Below are 14,549 nucleotides of genomic sequence, written 5' to 3' on the forward strand. Positions count from 1 at the left end.
AAATGGATTTATGGCTATGTTTGTCAATCTTAATTGGCCTTGAAAAAAATACAGTAAGAAATATAATTTCTGTGGTATAAAATATATTTGTAGTATAATTGTTTCTGTTTAGTATAATTGTTTCTGTTTATTGTTTATCATTAAAAACGATTTGTTTCATTTCCTGAAATGTCACTATGCCAAATTGTTTTATCTCTGCATAGTTTGAGAACGTTTTTTTTGGTCACATCTCAGTCAGCCCAGTCATCTATCCATATGTCACATTCACTTTCCTGTTCCCAGTCAACTAGATACTGATCATTGCCCGCAGCTGCTTCCCATCGCCACATTATTTAAATCCCACACTTCCTCAGTGCCATGCTGAAATATTTCAGGGTGCACTTGCAAAAAGGTAGTGGGGCCAAAAGCAACCATTTCAGAAAGCCTAATGGGATGTATGTTGTGATTTGAATACTGATGACTCTAGATTTCAGTTGTTTAGTGCCAGCTTTCAGTACCACATTTCACATAGCCACTGTTACAGTGTACGTGTTCATTTTCTTGGGTCTCATTTTGTACTTGCTGCCTGTGGGCTGATACTCATTAAATTCTGTAAGAACATAGTTTTGGTGTGTTGTTTTACATTGTTAATTAGTATGTTACAGTGTAATTAGTGCAGTATTTATACTGCAAATGACACTATTTAATGCAGAGTATTCCATAGCATTTTTTTAATCTTGAATTGAAAAGGATATGAACTGGTTTAAATACCCATAATTCTGGTCTTATTGAGCTAGACATTCCCTAAAGCTAAACTAAACGAAACAGCTTTAATTTCCACCAAGCCAACTCTGTTTAATTCTGCTTAAAAGCTGTGTTTTGAGTGTATGTGGAAACCTGTGTGACACCATGTGATCTACAGAATATTGCACTTGTATAATGCCTTCAAATTCTGTGTAATACACTGAACTCTCATATCACAGTATTGTGGAGTTTAATTTTAATGCACTATGAATGACTAATGAATACAACCCTCTACAGTCCCTACTCTCTTACAGAGACATTAAATCTTTATTATCTGAAAACCAACCAAAACCAACCAATATCTGCAGATACAATATATTAGTATAATAGGAGCAATCGAATTTAGTCCTCTACTTCAAAAGTTACATATAATTAACCACTGAAGCAAACAGTTCCACTCAACTGGATTCTCTTATCCAGTATATAGATTTTTATCGAGTATCAATCTCCAAGTACAATAACTGAGTTGGGTTTTAGCAGTCATCATGGGTTTGGGTGAAAATGTCCTCCAGTACCTCTGGTGTATTTCCAGGAAAAATACCCTCATGCACTTCTGATACTGGTATGTAGGTGGCATGTTTGTGTCATTTTATTCCCTTGTGTAAAATACCCTGTTATCATTCTGGTCCCTTGTGTTAATCAGTGTAAATATTCTAGTTTGTGCACTCTTTTCATGCGTTTGCAGCAGTAAATTTGAGCATTACTACTCATGGTATTGTTATTCTGTTGTCTCCATGTTATGGATCTCCTCTGTATCCAGGGGCCCCACTGCTGCTTCCTGCCCAGCCTGGGGCTCTGATGCCTGGGTGAGGCCCTGTGCCAGGGCCCCTTGTATAAAGGTAGCTGTGCTGCCCTTCTCTTCTGGATTTATGCTGGGTACCCCATCTGCAGTGCTTTGCCCCTCCTCATCCTCGTCCATAATGAAGAGGTTCCTCATGGAATCTGCCACTTCCTCTCTCAGTTCATCCTCCGACTCTTCAAAGTTCCTGGAGGGGAAAAGGGGAGAAGGAAAGAGGAATCTACTTAACAGCACTTCTCTTCCCAGACAAAACGCTCCTCACACTTACGTGTCGTCCTCATCCGATCGGGGACCCAGGCGCTCCTCGTCCACCTCTACGTCAGAGTCTTCTTCATCTTTTTCATCAGTAGAGTCTATTTTTCCCTCTTTGGCCTCCTCTTTTGTCTCTTCATCTGATGACACTGCTGTTGCTGATGAGGAAGGGGTAGAGAGGACAGGTGAGTACGGGGAAAATGTGTAAAGGGCCAATGCGTGATCTACATACATTGCATAATGCCTTTAATTTTTGAGTTCAGCAGGCAGAAGCACATGTATTAGTTAATGACACAGTTAATAACACTCAAATTAAATTAAGCTGCTTCCTGTTTGGAGTGTTTCTTGTCATTCACTGTAAATGCTACAAGGCCTATTCAACATTACTAGTGTTGCACAACACTATTTTGCTATTGCCTATTTCAATAGCAAAATAGGAAAATGTACAGTGGTCAGACACAGCTTGCCTTGCTTAGCCATCAACACTGGCCAGTACAGGCAAACCTGATTGGCCAGAGACACCAGGCAGAGACAAAACTGTACTTTTGATAAAGGCAATCCAAGCAGAATTAAAATTCTGCATTCTACCACAGATTTTAAGAGTGTGGTAAAAAAAGATTTATACATTTTGGGGACGTGGGATAAGCTGACTGTGCATGCAGAAAGGGTGGTGAGGTCTTCTCAATTAACAGCCAGTGAAGTAAAGCATCAATGAAATGATCCTTCTGTGTTTTCTGTCTTTGTTCAGTTTACCTTTAAACTCATTTCATTACAGACTTTGTCGGTTTTTTCATATCTCTGTTCATCACATGAACTATTCTTGCCAGTGTTACCAAGTGTAGAGCAGGTGAGGTGTGCCATAGCCAGATCATTAAGGAGAGTATCAGGGGGGAGGTTCCTCCATTGTCTCCGCCCCTCTGGACTTTGCTCCCTTCCTTCCTGCTGAGCAGTGCCACCTGCAGAAAAACAAAATACCATCAATAAACCGCAGGCCCTCATGTCATGAATCTCTGTCTTACGTGCCATGTAAGTGTTAAACAAAAACATTATAAGTGCCGGAGTTAACAGGCCTAGCCCAGTTAAAAAGAAAGACTCGTACATTTCAGCCCACTTTCAGAATGCAAGAATTTTTAGCACATTTCTCCCCCTTGGAGAGAATTAAGTATTTGGCTAATTTATTTTCTATGTGTGAATAGGTTGATACAGACTTTATTTAGTGTGGATGTGTGTTTTCAGTGTGCTACACACCCACTAGAGATGAATATGTGGTTGGGCAGACGGATGAGACCTCCATTTTGGCCAGAATGTTCAGGAGCGTGTGAGGAGTCTCTGGGCTCCACACTCCTCTTTTCAGACCCTCTCTCTCCTCTCTTTCTTCTCTTATTCCCTCATTTCCTGCTTCCTGAATGCTCTCCTCAGGCTGGCTCTCCTTTGCAGGACAGTTCCAGATTCTTAGTTCATGTCCCCCATCAAATCGAAGAGTTTGATTTAGTAGGTCCTCCTGACACAAATGTACGCACACACAAAGATGTCACGACACTCAGATACACACACACACACACACACACACAAACATCCACAGGCACACACAGATATGCACACATATGCACATAGATACTCGCTCATATATATGCACATTCATACTATAGTAATGCAAAGTAAATTTTATATATATATATATATATATATATATATATATATATATATATATATATATATATATATATATATATATATTGTTTGTTTCAGTGCTGAAATAAAAACTCCCATTTGCACTACATTCTCTTATATAAAATAATGTGTAGATGAGTATTCACAATCTCTCCACAATGTAATATATTCCATAGAGTTTATGCTTTCCTGTCATAGTGGAAATCAATGTTATTAAAAAGAGTAATCACTCTGAGCCAGACTGACAGAATGCAGTAGTTTCCATTCCCTGCATCTACCTGAGTAGCACTAGTTTACCTCTTCGTCTTTGGCTTCAGCTGTTTTCTGCTGTGCTTTCTGCTGAGCTTTCTCTCTGTCCCTCCATGCCCCATCATCCTGCCACTGGATCTCAAACTTTACTCCTTTCTGCATGAAAGAAAGGCAGCCGGCAGTGGTGGCATGTCGGTTCCCGTGTCTACACCTGGAGGAGTGTGTGCTGGTGGGGGGTATCTGGAGGAGTGTGTGCTGGTGGGGGGTACCTGGAGGAGTGTGTGCTGGTGGGGGGTATCTGGAGGAGTGTGTGCTGGTGACGTGAGTATCTGGAGGAGTGTGTGCTGGTGGGGGGTATCTGGAGGAGTGTGTGCTGGTGGGGGGTATCTGGAGGAGTGTGTGCTGGTGGGGGGTATCTGGAGGAGTGTGTGCTGGTGGGGGGTATCTGGAGGAGTGTGTACTGGTGGGGGGTATCTGGAGGAGTGTGTGCTGGTGGGGGGTATCTGGAGGAGTGTATGCTGGTGATGGGGGTATCTGGAGGAGTGTGTGCTGGTGGGGGGTATCTGGAGGAGTGTGTGCTGGTGGGGGGTATCTGGAGGAGTGTGTGCTGGTGGGGGGTCTCTGGAGGAGTGTGTGCTGGTGGGGGGTATCTGGAGGAGTGTGTGCTGGTGATGGGGGTATCTGGAGGAGTGTGTGCTGGTGGGGGGTATCTGGAGGAGTGTGTGCTGGTGGGGGGTATCTGGAGGAGTGTGTGCTGGTGGGGGGTATCTGGAGGAGTGTGCTGGTGGGGGGGTATCTGGAGGAGTGTGTGCTAGTGACGTGAGTATCTGGAGGAGTGTGTGCTGGTGATGGGGGGTATCTGGAGGAGTGTATGCTGGTGATGGGGGTATCTGGAGGAGTGTGTGCTGGTGGGGGGGTATCTGGAGGAGTGTGTGCTGGTGGGGGGTATCTGCAGGAGTGTGTGCTGGTGGGGGGGTATCTGGAGGAGTGTGTGCTAGTGGGGGGGTATCTGGAGGAGTGTGTGCTAGTGACGTGAGTATCTGGAGGAGTGTGTGCTGGTGGGGGGTATCTGGAGGAGTGTGTGCTAGTGACGTGAGTATCTGGAGGAGTGTGTGCTGGTGGGGGGTATCTGGAGGAGTGTGTGCTGGTGATGGGGGGTATCTGGAGGAGTGTATGCTGGTGATGGGGGTATCTGGAGGAGTGTGTGCTGGTGGGGGGGTATCTGGAGGAGTGTGTGCTGGTGATGGGGGGTATCTGGAGGAGTGTATGCTGGTGATGGGGGTATCTGGAGGAGTGTGTGCTAGTGACGGGAGTATCTGGAGGAGTGTGTGCTGGTGGGGGGGTATCTGGAGGAGTGTGTGCTAGTGACGTGAGTATCTGGAGGAGTGTATGCTGGTGATGGGGGTATCTGGAGGAGTGTGTGCTGGTGATGGGGGTATCTGGAGGAGTGTGTGCTGGTGATGGGGGTATCTGGAGGTGTGTGTGCGGGTGATGGAGGTATCTGGAGGAGTGTATGCTGGTGATGCTAGGGGTACCTGGTCTTGGTGCTTTTTCTGTAGCTCTCTCTTCTCCCTCTGGTTCTGCACTAGGGCCTGCACCAGAGCTTCATTTCCATCTGTGAACTTCACAGGAAAGACAGCTTTAACCTGTTTGTGTGTGCATGTGTGTGTGCGTGTGTGTGTGTGTGGCTTCTGTGTGTGCATTTGTGTGTGTGTTTGTGCGTGTGCGTGTGCACACACATTTTTACCTTCTGCTCTTCCTTCAGTGCATGTGTGTGTTTCTCTTCATGCCAGTCCCCCAAGTATATGGGTGCTTGTTTTGCCTGGACAAGCAAAGAAGCACAGAGTGCAGGGCTGCAGTCAGGTTGTGGAGTCACTGGCAGTGATTAGTGTGGGCTTAACCATGATGGTTGGTGTGTGTTTAACAGTGATGGTAAACATGGAGTTAACTGGTAATTAGTGGTTAATGCGGTTAGTACATCACCTCAGCATCGCCTCTCAGTTTCAACACTTTGACTTCATCCTGATAACTCTGCCTGATTTGTTGCAATTGCCTCAGATACTCCTGCAACACACACACACGCACATTGTTTATTGGGAGGTTTTTTGTTTGTTTTTTTGACACATGTTTTTGTTTGACACATGCATCTCTTCCCAAGACAGTTCGATGTATATTGTTTTCCAAGCTTAGAAAGGTCTTCCAAGCTTATTTTAACGTTAGATAATAAGGATACTCTGGCCAGTTTGGAGAGACCTGTTTCCCCTGTACTTTGTCATGTGTCTGAGGTGGAGTGGCTCTCTCCTCACAGTGCTGTGGTTGACGAGGGCACCTGTACCTTTCACCATCGGCTGTGCTTGGCCTTACACCCTGTACACGAGGGATCAGTAAGGGCTTTAAGAATAAAGCAGAGGTCTCAGCTGTTCTCAGCTACACACACGTGTGTGTGTGTGTGTGTGTGTGTGTGTGTGTGTATGTATGTGTGTGTGTGTGTGTGTGTGTGTGTGTGTGTGTGTGTGTGTGTGTGTGAATGTATATGCATCTGTGAATCATTTCCTATATTTATATTGTACAATATATCTGCGTGTGTTCTTGTATATATGTGTGTTCTCACCAGCTGTTTTTCAGCTCTGATTTTGTACTGATTGGCTTCCTGTCTCCTCCGAAGGTATTCTTCCCGGGCTGCTGCCACACTGGTGACACACCAAGAAAAATTAGCATTCGGGAAGAAAAAAATGTCCTTCTCTTCTGACAGAACCTTCTCTTTCTCCATTCTGGCTGAGCCTGTCACCCTCATTAATCATCTCTGCCTTCATCTGTTCTCCCTCCTCACTCTCACCTGCACTCTGTCATCCCTTACACCCTCTGTTTGTTTGTCTGTTTTTCCATCTAGATTCTCTTATTCTTCTCCTGTGCCTCCTTATATTTATGTACAACTCTCTCAGTAAACTGCTGCAAAATATTCATACGCACCCACATACGCAGTGGCACTACACACACACACACCCTGACATGACATGCACTCACAGCTGGTACGGTCCCAGAGCTTTAGGCCTGTCCTTGTAGCAATCAGCTGGCTCCTGCACTGCAAGAGGCAGAGGAAGAGGAGGGTGACGAAGATTTGGCAGGCACTGAATTTGATCGAGTTGAGCATAATACTGCCCATACTGCTGCAGCTGAGCGTTTTGTTTGGGTGCTGAGTGGCTGGGGCCTTTTCCCAGGTGCGCTCTTCCCCCACAGACTTCTGCTGCATGGCCTCGCACAGACTGAAAAACAAAATTAGACAAAATGTAACGTTATGTTACAATAGAAGTGCTTTATAAGTCTTATATGATAGATGCTGGTATACTGAGATCGTCCAGATTGTTAAACTCAGCAGAACATACTTGCTTCTTAATGTTGCTAAACCCAATGACACAAAACAGCTGATTTTGAAATACCTTTTGTTCTAGCAGTCCCTGATGTCAGTAACTGATTTATCTTCATTTTCTGTGATTGCCCACCTCTGGTATTGATCATTTTATATTCCTCATGAACTAAATCAAAAGCAGTGGTCTCCAGGTGCAAATAGCATATCTTCAACTGTAGGTCTTTCATTAGCTCTCTAAAGATGCACAAATTAATGATGCGGAGGCATAGCTGGCCAAACAATTGTAAGTAAATAGCTGGCCAGTGATTTTGCATCCTAAAAATGGGACAGTTTGATATAAAAATGATTTTAATCCCTACATGTACATTTTCACTCCCAAATTAAAACTGACATTCTGCACATTGACCTCATGGTCATTCTTATTTCAATTCCAGTTTGATGCAGTGCAGAACAAAACAACAAAACAAAACAACAAAACAGAACAACAAAAACTGTTCTGCAGTCAAATTACGTACAGAATGCACTGTGTGTATGTATCACAGAGGGAATGTAGTGGAGCAATGGAGGCATACTTTACAGCGAGGACTGGGAGGTAGACATGCTGCACATCTCCACGCAGGTCTGGGGGAAGGCTTGCCCACTGGAGGCCCAAACTTCATTGCTGGACTAGGCCTCGGTCTGACTTTGGAAACTTTGAGAGAGAGAACTATTTACATTACATTTACATTACATTTACAGAGAAAGATCTAAATACTGTATACCATGCATCATAGAAATTGAATGCGCTGACTGCTCATTAATTACACTTTGTTAAGATGTACTTCTAAATATAGGACAATTTAACCCTATAATCTTGGCCACCAGATGGCACATTTGTATATTTGTAACATACGTATATCTTTAAATGTTTATGAATACTCTGCTCTTACTGCTATCGATGCAAACTGTCACTGCTGTTCTCACTTCCCACTGTGCTGTGTTTGAGGCTGTGTTGTGTACCTGTGATGTGTTTTGGGCTGTGTTGTGCAACTGTGATGTGTTTGGGGCTGTGTTGTGTACCTGTGCTGTGTTGTGTACCTGTGCTGTGTTTGGGGCCTGGCTGTACTACAGGTCTGTCTCTGTGTAGAACTGTGTGACTAAACTCCTCTTCCATCAACTGCAATACAATGAAATAAAGAGATAACATACATTCTCATAACGCATGCCATGTGAAACAAAAACTAGTGACTCCTTGAATTGTTTAACCTGTCTATATGTGTATCTGTGCTTGAGTTATGCTAAGAAATACACAAACAGGCCATGGGCTTCTATGTTTACAGTAATATGACATTAGCATTACATCAGGTTAAACTTACATGATAAACATATGAGACATATATGTGTTAATTATTTATTATTTTGTATGTGTTAATATACAAAACATATGTATGTGTTAATTATTTGTTATTCTTTTTAAATGAAACATTATTTGTTTTCTCTCTGTGTGTGTGTGTGTGTGTGTGTGTGTGTGTGTGTGTGTGTGTGTGTGTGTGTTACCTGAGGGTCCAGGTGCTTGCTGATATGTGTGTGCAGGAGTGAACGTTTGAGCAGTGAGTTCACGGAGGGCCGGTCACGGGGGCTGACCTTAAACAGCTGGGAGAGCAGCAGCCTGAGCTCAGCACTATAGAGCTGTGACACAGGAACATAGCGTCCCCTACAGATCCTCACTATGAGCTGCCTCAGACTGCTGCCTTCAAACTGTTAACACCATACAAAAACATACACATTAGTGTTCTCCAGCTGAACAGAACACTGGGACAGGAAAATCTCCAACATAAGCTTCATTTAGAGGCTTTAATTGACGTATTAATCATTTTAAGTCCTGTATGTTTGCAAACTCACCATAATCCATGTAGTTCCAACGCACAGAACAGTCTTTGAGAAATTAATCAAACCCATACACACTTGTGATGCACCCACCAACAAATCTTTTTATAGAAAATTAAATGAATTCATGTCTTCCAGCCCAATCCACTATGAACTATGCATGCTGTGATATATTTTATTTTTGCAATATGTGGAAGTGTGTGGAATTATTTGAGTTGGGGAGTTGGGTATGTGTATTTGTATGTGTATGGATTCTGTGTTAATAGGCTGGTGGTGGATTGTGCAGCCACTCACCGGATGTTTGAGTGTGCAGAGTTCATACAGAACACAACCCAGTGACCAGATATCCCTGCAAGAAAGATAAATCAACCCTGTCCTCAGAGCCATGAGAAGGTCCACATTTGTATTCCATCCCAGCTCCCAACACACATGAACAAAACCAACAAAGCTTCTCCAGTCCTGCAGCTCCCCTACTCTCCCCACTCTACTGCTCTACCACGATTCCCCTACTCACCCTACGATAGCTAACCCTCTCTCACCACAAAGCCATTCTCCTTAAACCCTGTAGAGAACTGAAGCTGAGGACAACTGAAGAAGTGAAACCTGGGCAAGGTTGCAGGCCCTGATGGAATTACTCCCAGGGTCCTGAAGGTGTGTGCCAACCAGCTGCGCGTGACCAGTTGCAGTCACATCACATGTATTAAAGGTCCAGCAGAGACTGGCTTGGCCCACATCAAACTTCAGATGAGCTCTTCTGGAACCCCTGCTGTTTGTTTTACCGGCCCCAGGTAAGAGTGTACAATTCATCAATCTGCTTACTGTAGAAGGCCCACCCACTCCATTTGCAACGTAGTATTGTCACAGTGAGAATCACATACTTTGATTTCCCAATTGCATTTGGACCTCCTTAAAAATGACATATTACATCTCAAGAGGCTATCCCTTCAATAAACTAAAATTCATTCAATAATTTCCAAACTCTCCTCCTAAGTGAGGGGTTTGTATTCTAGAACATCCCCTTTGTGTTTCCTCCTGTTTCTTAAAGCCTTCTAATTTCTCCATATGCTCTTTGTTAAACCTTGTTTATCATTCATGTTTATCATGTAACATAAAAACTGTAAATATGTCATTTTACAAGATGGATCTGTACATTCTGTACATTGTGTACATACATATTTAAATATCCATATATACATTGTACATTGTGTATATAAACATAATATACATATATTGTACATACACTGTAATATATTTTTGTATATATATAGAATATATATTTCGCTATGCACCCCTGTTTTCTTTTTCCTCAGTTTGGACAGAGCACTCAACCATTTCACTACGAGTTATACTGTGTATGACTATGTATGTGACAAATAAACCAAACTTGAAACTCATGCACTAGCTTGTTGCTTCATCTATCTAAGTATGCATGCACTTACCTATCTATCCAATCCTCTGCAATTTGTTCAAAAGTTTAATTCTTATTCGGAATCTGCTAAAAGGGAATTTGTTAATTTATCAGTACAAAAATCAGCACACACACACACGCACACACACACACAAACACGCACACATATTGATATCCAGTGACACTGCTGGGAGTGAGAATAGACAACGAGGTCCAGCTGTTTTCATACGTTTTGTTATTGTAGGGTCTGTTCTCACAAATCTCGGGAGAGAGGTAGTAGGGTGTCCCCACACATGTCCTCGCCAACTCCACAGTGCTGCCCAGTGACAGAGACGAAAAGAGGAAAGAAGAATGCCCGCCATTTACCTTTCAGTCCAGCATAATGCTGAAAGACACTTCCTGTGCTCCATGGCTGGGCATGGTACTCTACACTCACCCTCCCACTCCGCACTAACAAACAGCTGCAACTGACCTACAGTGTAGTTTTTTAAGTGTCCAAATTTATTTATTACATTTATATTATGATTTGTGGATTTGATCTTGAATACTTTTTGATCTTGAATACCATGTTTACCAGTATGGCACATACTCACTTGTTCAACATTCTTGCGATGCCAAAGTCACCCAGTTTCACTTTCAGGCCTCCGTAGGTGAGGAAGATGTTCTGCCATGTTACATAAAACCAAAGCAGTCAAAGCCAACAATAATCCACTAAAAATGCCCACATTAAATTAACCCAACATATAATTCCCAAATTACTGTAAATAACAATACCTATATTATAGTAAGTGATTATATTGTAATAATTGTTAGTTGGACTCAATAGTGTCCAATAGTTGGACTGGCATAGTGCACCTACAGATATAGAGACACTTTTGTGGACCATACAGGATAGCATTATGTTTTCAGGTAATCACAAATGTAGCTCATTAGGTGTGTCACTGAACCTCTGCCCTCTAGGGCTCAGCACTGGCCTACTAGCCTTCAGACCTGTACAAATGCTCACCATTTGAAGTGTTCTTTCTGAACATTTGCTCTTTGTCTGGGCAATTTTAAGCTGCATAATGCTGTCTGGTGTCACCTGCTTCCCCAGTAAACCCACTTAACAAATGCATCCTGCTGTATATTACAATAAACAGTTAACAGAACTGAGTTTAAAAACAGTGTAGTCCCATAGTTCCCAACTGAGTTTAAAAACATTGTAATCCCAAAGTTCCAAACTGAATTTAAAAACAGTGTAGTCCCATAGTTCCCAACTGAGTTAAAAAAAATTCATGAGAGCCTTTAAACATGACATTGATGCAAGAGCTGAGAGCAATGTAGATAAAATTGTTCATCTTAGAGAGGGATACAAGAGGTGAACCTAAGATTCTTGTAAAGAGTGTTCAGCACATGCCACAAGACCATGGCAGAGGCATTAAGACTACTTGAAAAGTTTAGAAATGAGCTAAAGATTTCACAAGCTTTGATGGGCAAGGCATTGAAAGGGTCTGAACCAAAGTTTTTAAACTCAGTTCTCAGTGGGTTCTCACTGACAGTCTCTGCTATAGCTTAATGTCATGCTAAAGCAATATATCTATGTGAAATGTTAGAAGTGTTTACCTGGGCTTTGATGTCTCTGTGCAAAACCTTTCTGTCATGGATGTGTTTAAGCCCCAGACATATCTGAACAAACCAGTCTACTATCTGTACAGAATGGAAAGGACACATTAGTGTGTGTGTGCGTGTGTGTGTGTGTGTGTGTGTGTGTGTGTGTGTGTGTGTGTGTGTGTGTGTACCTGCTCTTCTTTGAATGGCTGTCCCCTTTGCATCGTGATTCTCTTCATGAGATCCCCACCATCACAAAACTCCATTACTATGTAAAGATTTGTTCCCTCTGACACACACACACACACACACAGAGAGAGAGAGAGAGAGAGAGAGAGAGAGAGAGAGAGAGAGAGAGAACTGTTCTTCCATTCTGTATTGTACTCTATTCTGTTCTAATGAGCTGTGTTAGTTATACATAACTGTCCAGTGCATTCTAGTCCAGAGTTAGCCATCCCTGTAATTCTTTTTCTCTGATGATCTGTACAAGCAACTTCTTCTTATTCTGATGCAAGCTCAACCCTGAAGGAGAATTCCTGCTTGTCTGTCCTTCAGACCAGCCTGACCATCATGGACCCTCCATCTGTACCTCATTTGCATATGCCCCTTATTCTTCTGATTGTGCCTTGATTGTGTCATGGAAACATTAATGAATAAGCCATCATCACATCTGTGAGCTCTCCTGCTAAACTATTTAGATGCTTCCTGATTCTGAATAGAACTACTAATTGGTTCTCACATAATAATCTAAGGACCTCTGCCAAATATTTGTTCATTTTTTCTTAAGTCTATTAAGCTACTCTTATAGATTTATATCAAGTTCAAGCAAAAGGCAACTTTATTCATTGCATTAGTTTGCCCTCTGGTCATAATGAGTAGAAGACTGGTTCCTTGAGCCTTGGTTCCTCTCCAGGTTTCTTTGTCTGCTCCTCAGGATGTTTTTGCTTACCACTGTTGTCTTGCTCATTAAGGGCATGGATCCAGATTCTTTGTACAAATAATTTCTCTAAACCTGCTGTGAATTTGAATTACTTAAGTTTAGCTGATTCTAACTGCCATTCTGGACCATGAACACAGCTATCACTTTGTAAGACAATCATCCTGAATGTTACAGATTCTCAAATGTAGTCTGGCATCATACCAGTGATGTGGAATTGATTGGTTTGGGAAAAAATGTATGTTCCAATGATTAGGCTAAGCATATTAACATATTAATATTAAAGGATTAACTTCTGTCTAATAATGTTTAAGATTACAAGCCACAGCATGGTGAAAAGCAGCAGGGTCCATGATAAAAGACAAGAAGGAAACAATACAGACTCTTAAACAACAGCATTGGCTGTGTACTAACCATGAAATGACCCAAAGAAAGCAACAATGTTTGGATGTTTCATTTTGGACAGCAGAGTCACTTCCTTTAAGGGTGCTTCTCTTTCCCAAGGGGACACCTAGATGAAAGAGAAGGGGAGAGAGGGAAAGAGAGAGAGAGAGAGCTATACCAACTCCTGATTTAACCCCCCCCCCCCCCCCCCCCCCCAAAAAAAAAACAACCATGTCTTCTTTCTCTTTTTTAAAAATCACTGGTTGAGGGTTGTGTATTTGCCATGTATTTTTAGAACCACTCTACAACTAGGAATTGTTCCTTTGTATCATGTAAAGTTGGTGTTTGATCAGTTATACACTTCACAGCCATTTTTTAAAATGCAACTTTTTAGTCCACTGTATATTATATGTTATATATGTTGGAAGCATAATTAGATACATGTTTCACTTCAGCACTGGGGTTACAAAACATGTTTCTGTGCAGGAACACTTTCCCCAGGAAACTTGCTCTGAGATCTTTAAGCAGTCAAAAAGGTGTCATCAGAGTGGTAACATCAAACATAGCTTCTGCGCTACTGCTCCGTTCTCACCCGACTCAGGCTGATTTGCTTCACGACGCAGTGGCGCTCAGACCCGTTCCTCTCTTTGGCCAGGAGCGCTTTCCCAAATGCGCCGTGTCCGATCTGGCGCACGACCTGGTAGCGGTCCATGGCACTGGGGGCACTGGGAGCACTGGGAGCGCTGCGGAAAGGCAGGCATGATTCAAAATTAGAGCTACACCATGCAGCGAACATATTCTAGAAAAAAGCATTCAGTGGCAACTAAAGCAAACGGTTTAAGATTTTGAAATACCTCTAGTCAGAACAGTTCTCAATATAAGTTTATAATCTTTAAAATTGTTGATCGAGGTATCACTGGAACCATCTGGACAGGGATGTCCATAACCATGGCAACGGGTAAACAGACTGTGGTCTTGATTGTTAAATTAAACTAAGAGAGTTGAGGCGATGCTGTATTGACATCTGTTTCCCCTCGAACTCTTGATCTATTTGCTTATTTGAATGTAAGAAATGTCAAAAGCACAATTTCTAAAAATTCGGAAAAGGGAAATGAGTTATGAATGCTTCTGGTTGGGTGAACTTCGTATGCGGAAGTTTACACAATGTCAAAAGGTACCATTCAAAGTAAAATACAAATAAAACAAAAACATTAAATGTAAAAAATTACATTTATTTATGTCCTTT

General features: G+C 42.4%; 2 protein-coding genes across 2 annotated transcripts in view; one reads left to right on the forward strand and one right to left on the reverse strand.

Moving 5' to 3' along the window:
• Positions 1-14,549, forward strand: part of LOC113592178 (mediator of RNA polymerase II transcription subunit 4) — a 91,934-nt gene that overhangs the window by 59,111 nt on the left and 18,274 nt on the right. The gene's annotated exons all lie outside the window — the stretch shown is intronic.
• Positions 1,082-14,312, reverse strand: LOC113592181 (serine/threonine-protein kinase Nek5). The gene is made up of 22 exons (XM_027032952.2): positions 14,158-14,312; positions 13,896-14,046; positions 13,334-13,430; positions 12,174-12,271; positions 11,998-12,081; positions 10,989-11,059; positions 10,625-10,711; positions 9,282-9,336; positions 8,658-8,858; positions 8,199-8,277; positions 7,694-7,812; positions 6,779-7,017; positions 6,366-6,444; positions 6,008-6,121; positions 5,738-5,818; positions 5,502-5,576; positions 5,290-5,376; positions 3,803-3,910; positions 3,083-3,335; positions 2,668-2,790; positions 1,851-1,992; positions 1,082-1,769 (listed from the first exon to the last, which is right to left on the reverse strand). The coding sequence occupies exons 2-22, from the start codon at positions 14,013-14,015 to the stop codon at positions 1,502-1,504; spliced, it is 2,580 nt and encodes an 859-aa protein (XP_026888753.2). The 5' UTR covers positions 14,016-14,046; positions 14,158-14,312; the 3' UTR covers positions 1,082-1,501.

Source organism: Electrophorus electricus, chromosome 25 (genome assembly GCF_013358815.1).
Source record: "Electrophorus electricus isolate fEleEle1 chromosome 25, fEleEle1.pri, whole genome shotgun sequence".
In the NCBI taxonomy this organism is placed as follows: domain Eukaryota; kingdom Metazoa; phylum Chordata; class Actinopteri; order Gymnotiformes; family Gymnotidae; genus Electrophorus; species Electrophorus electricus.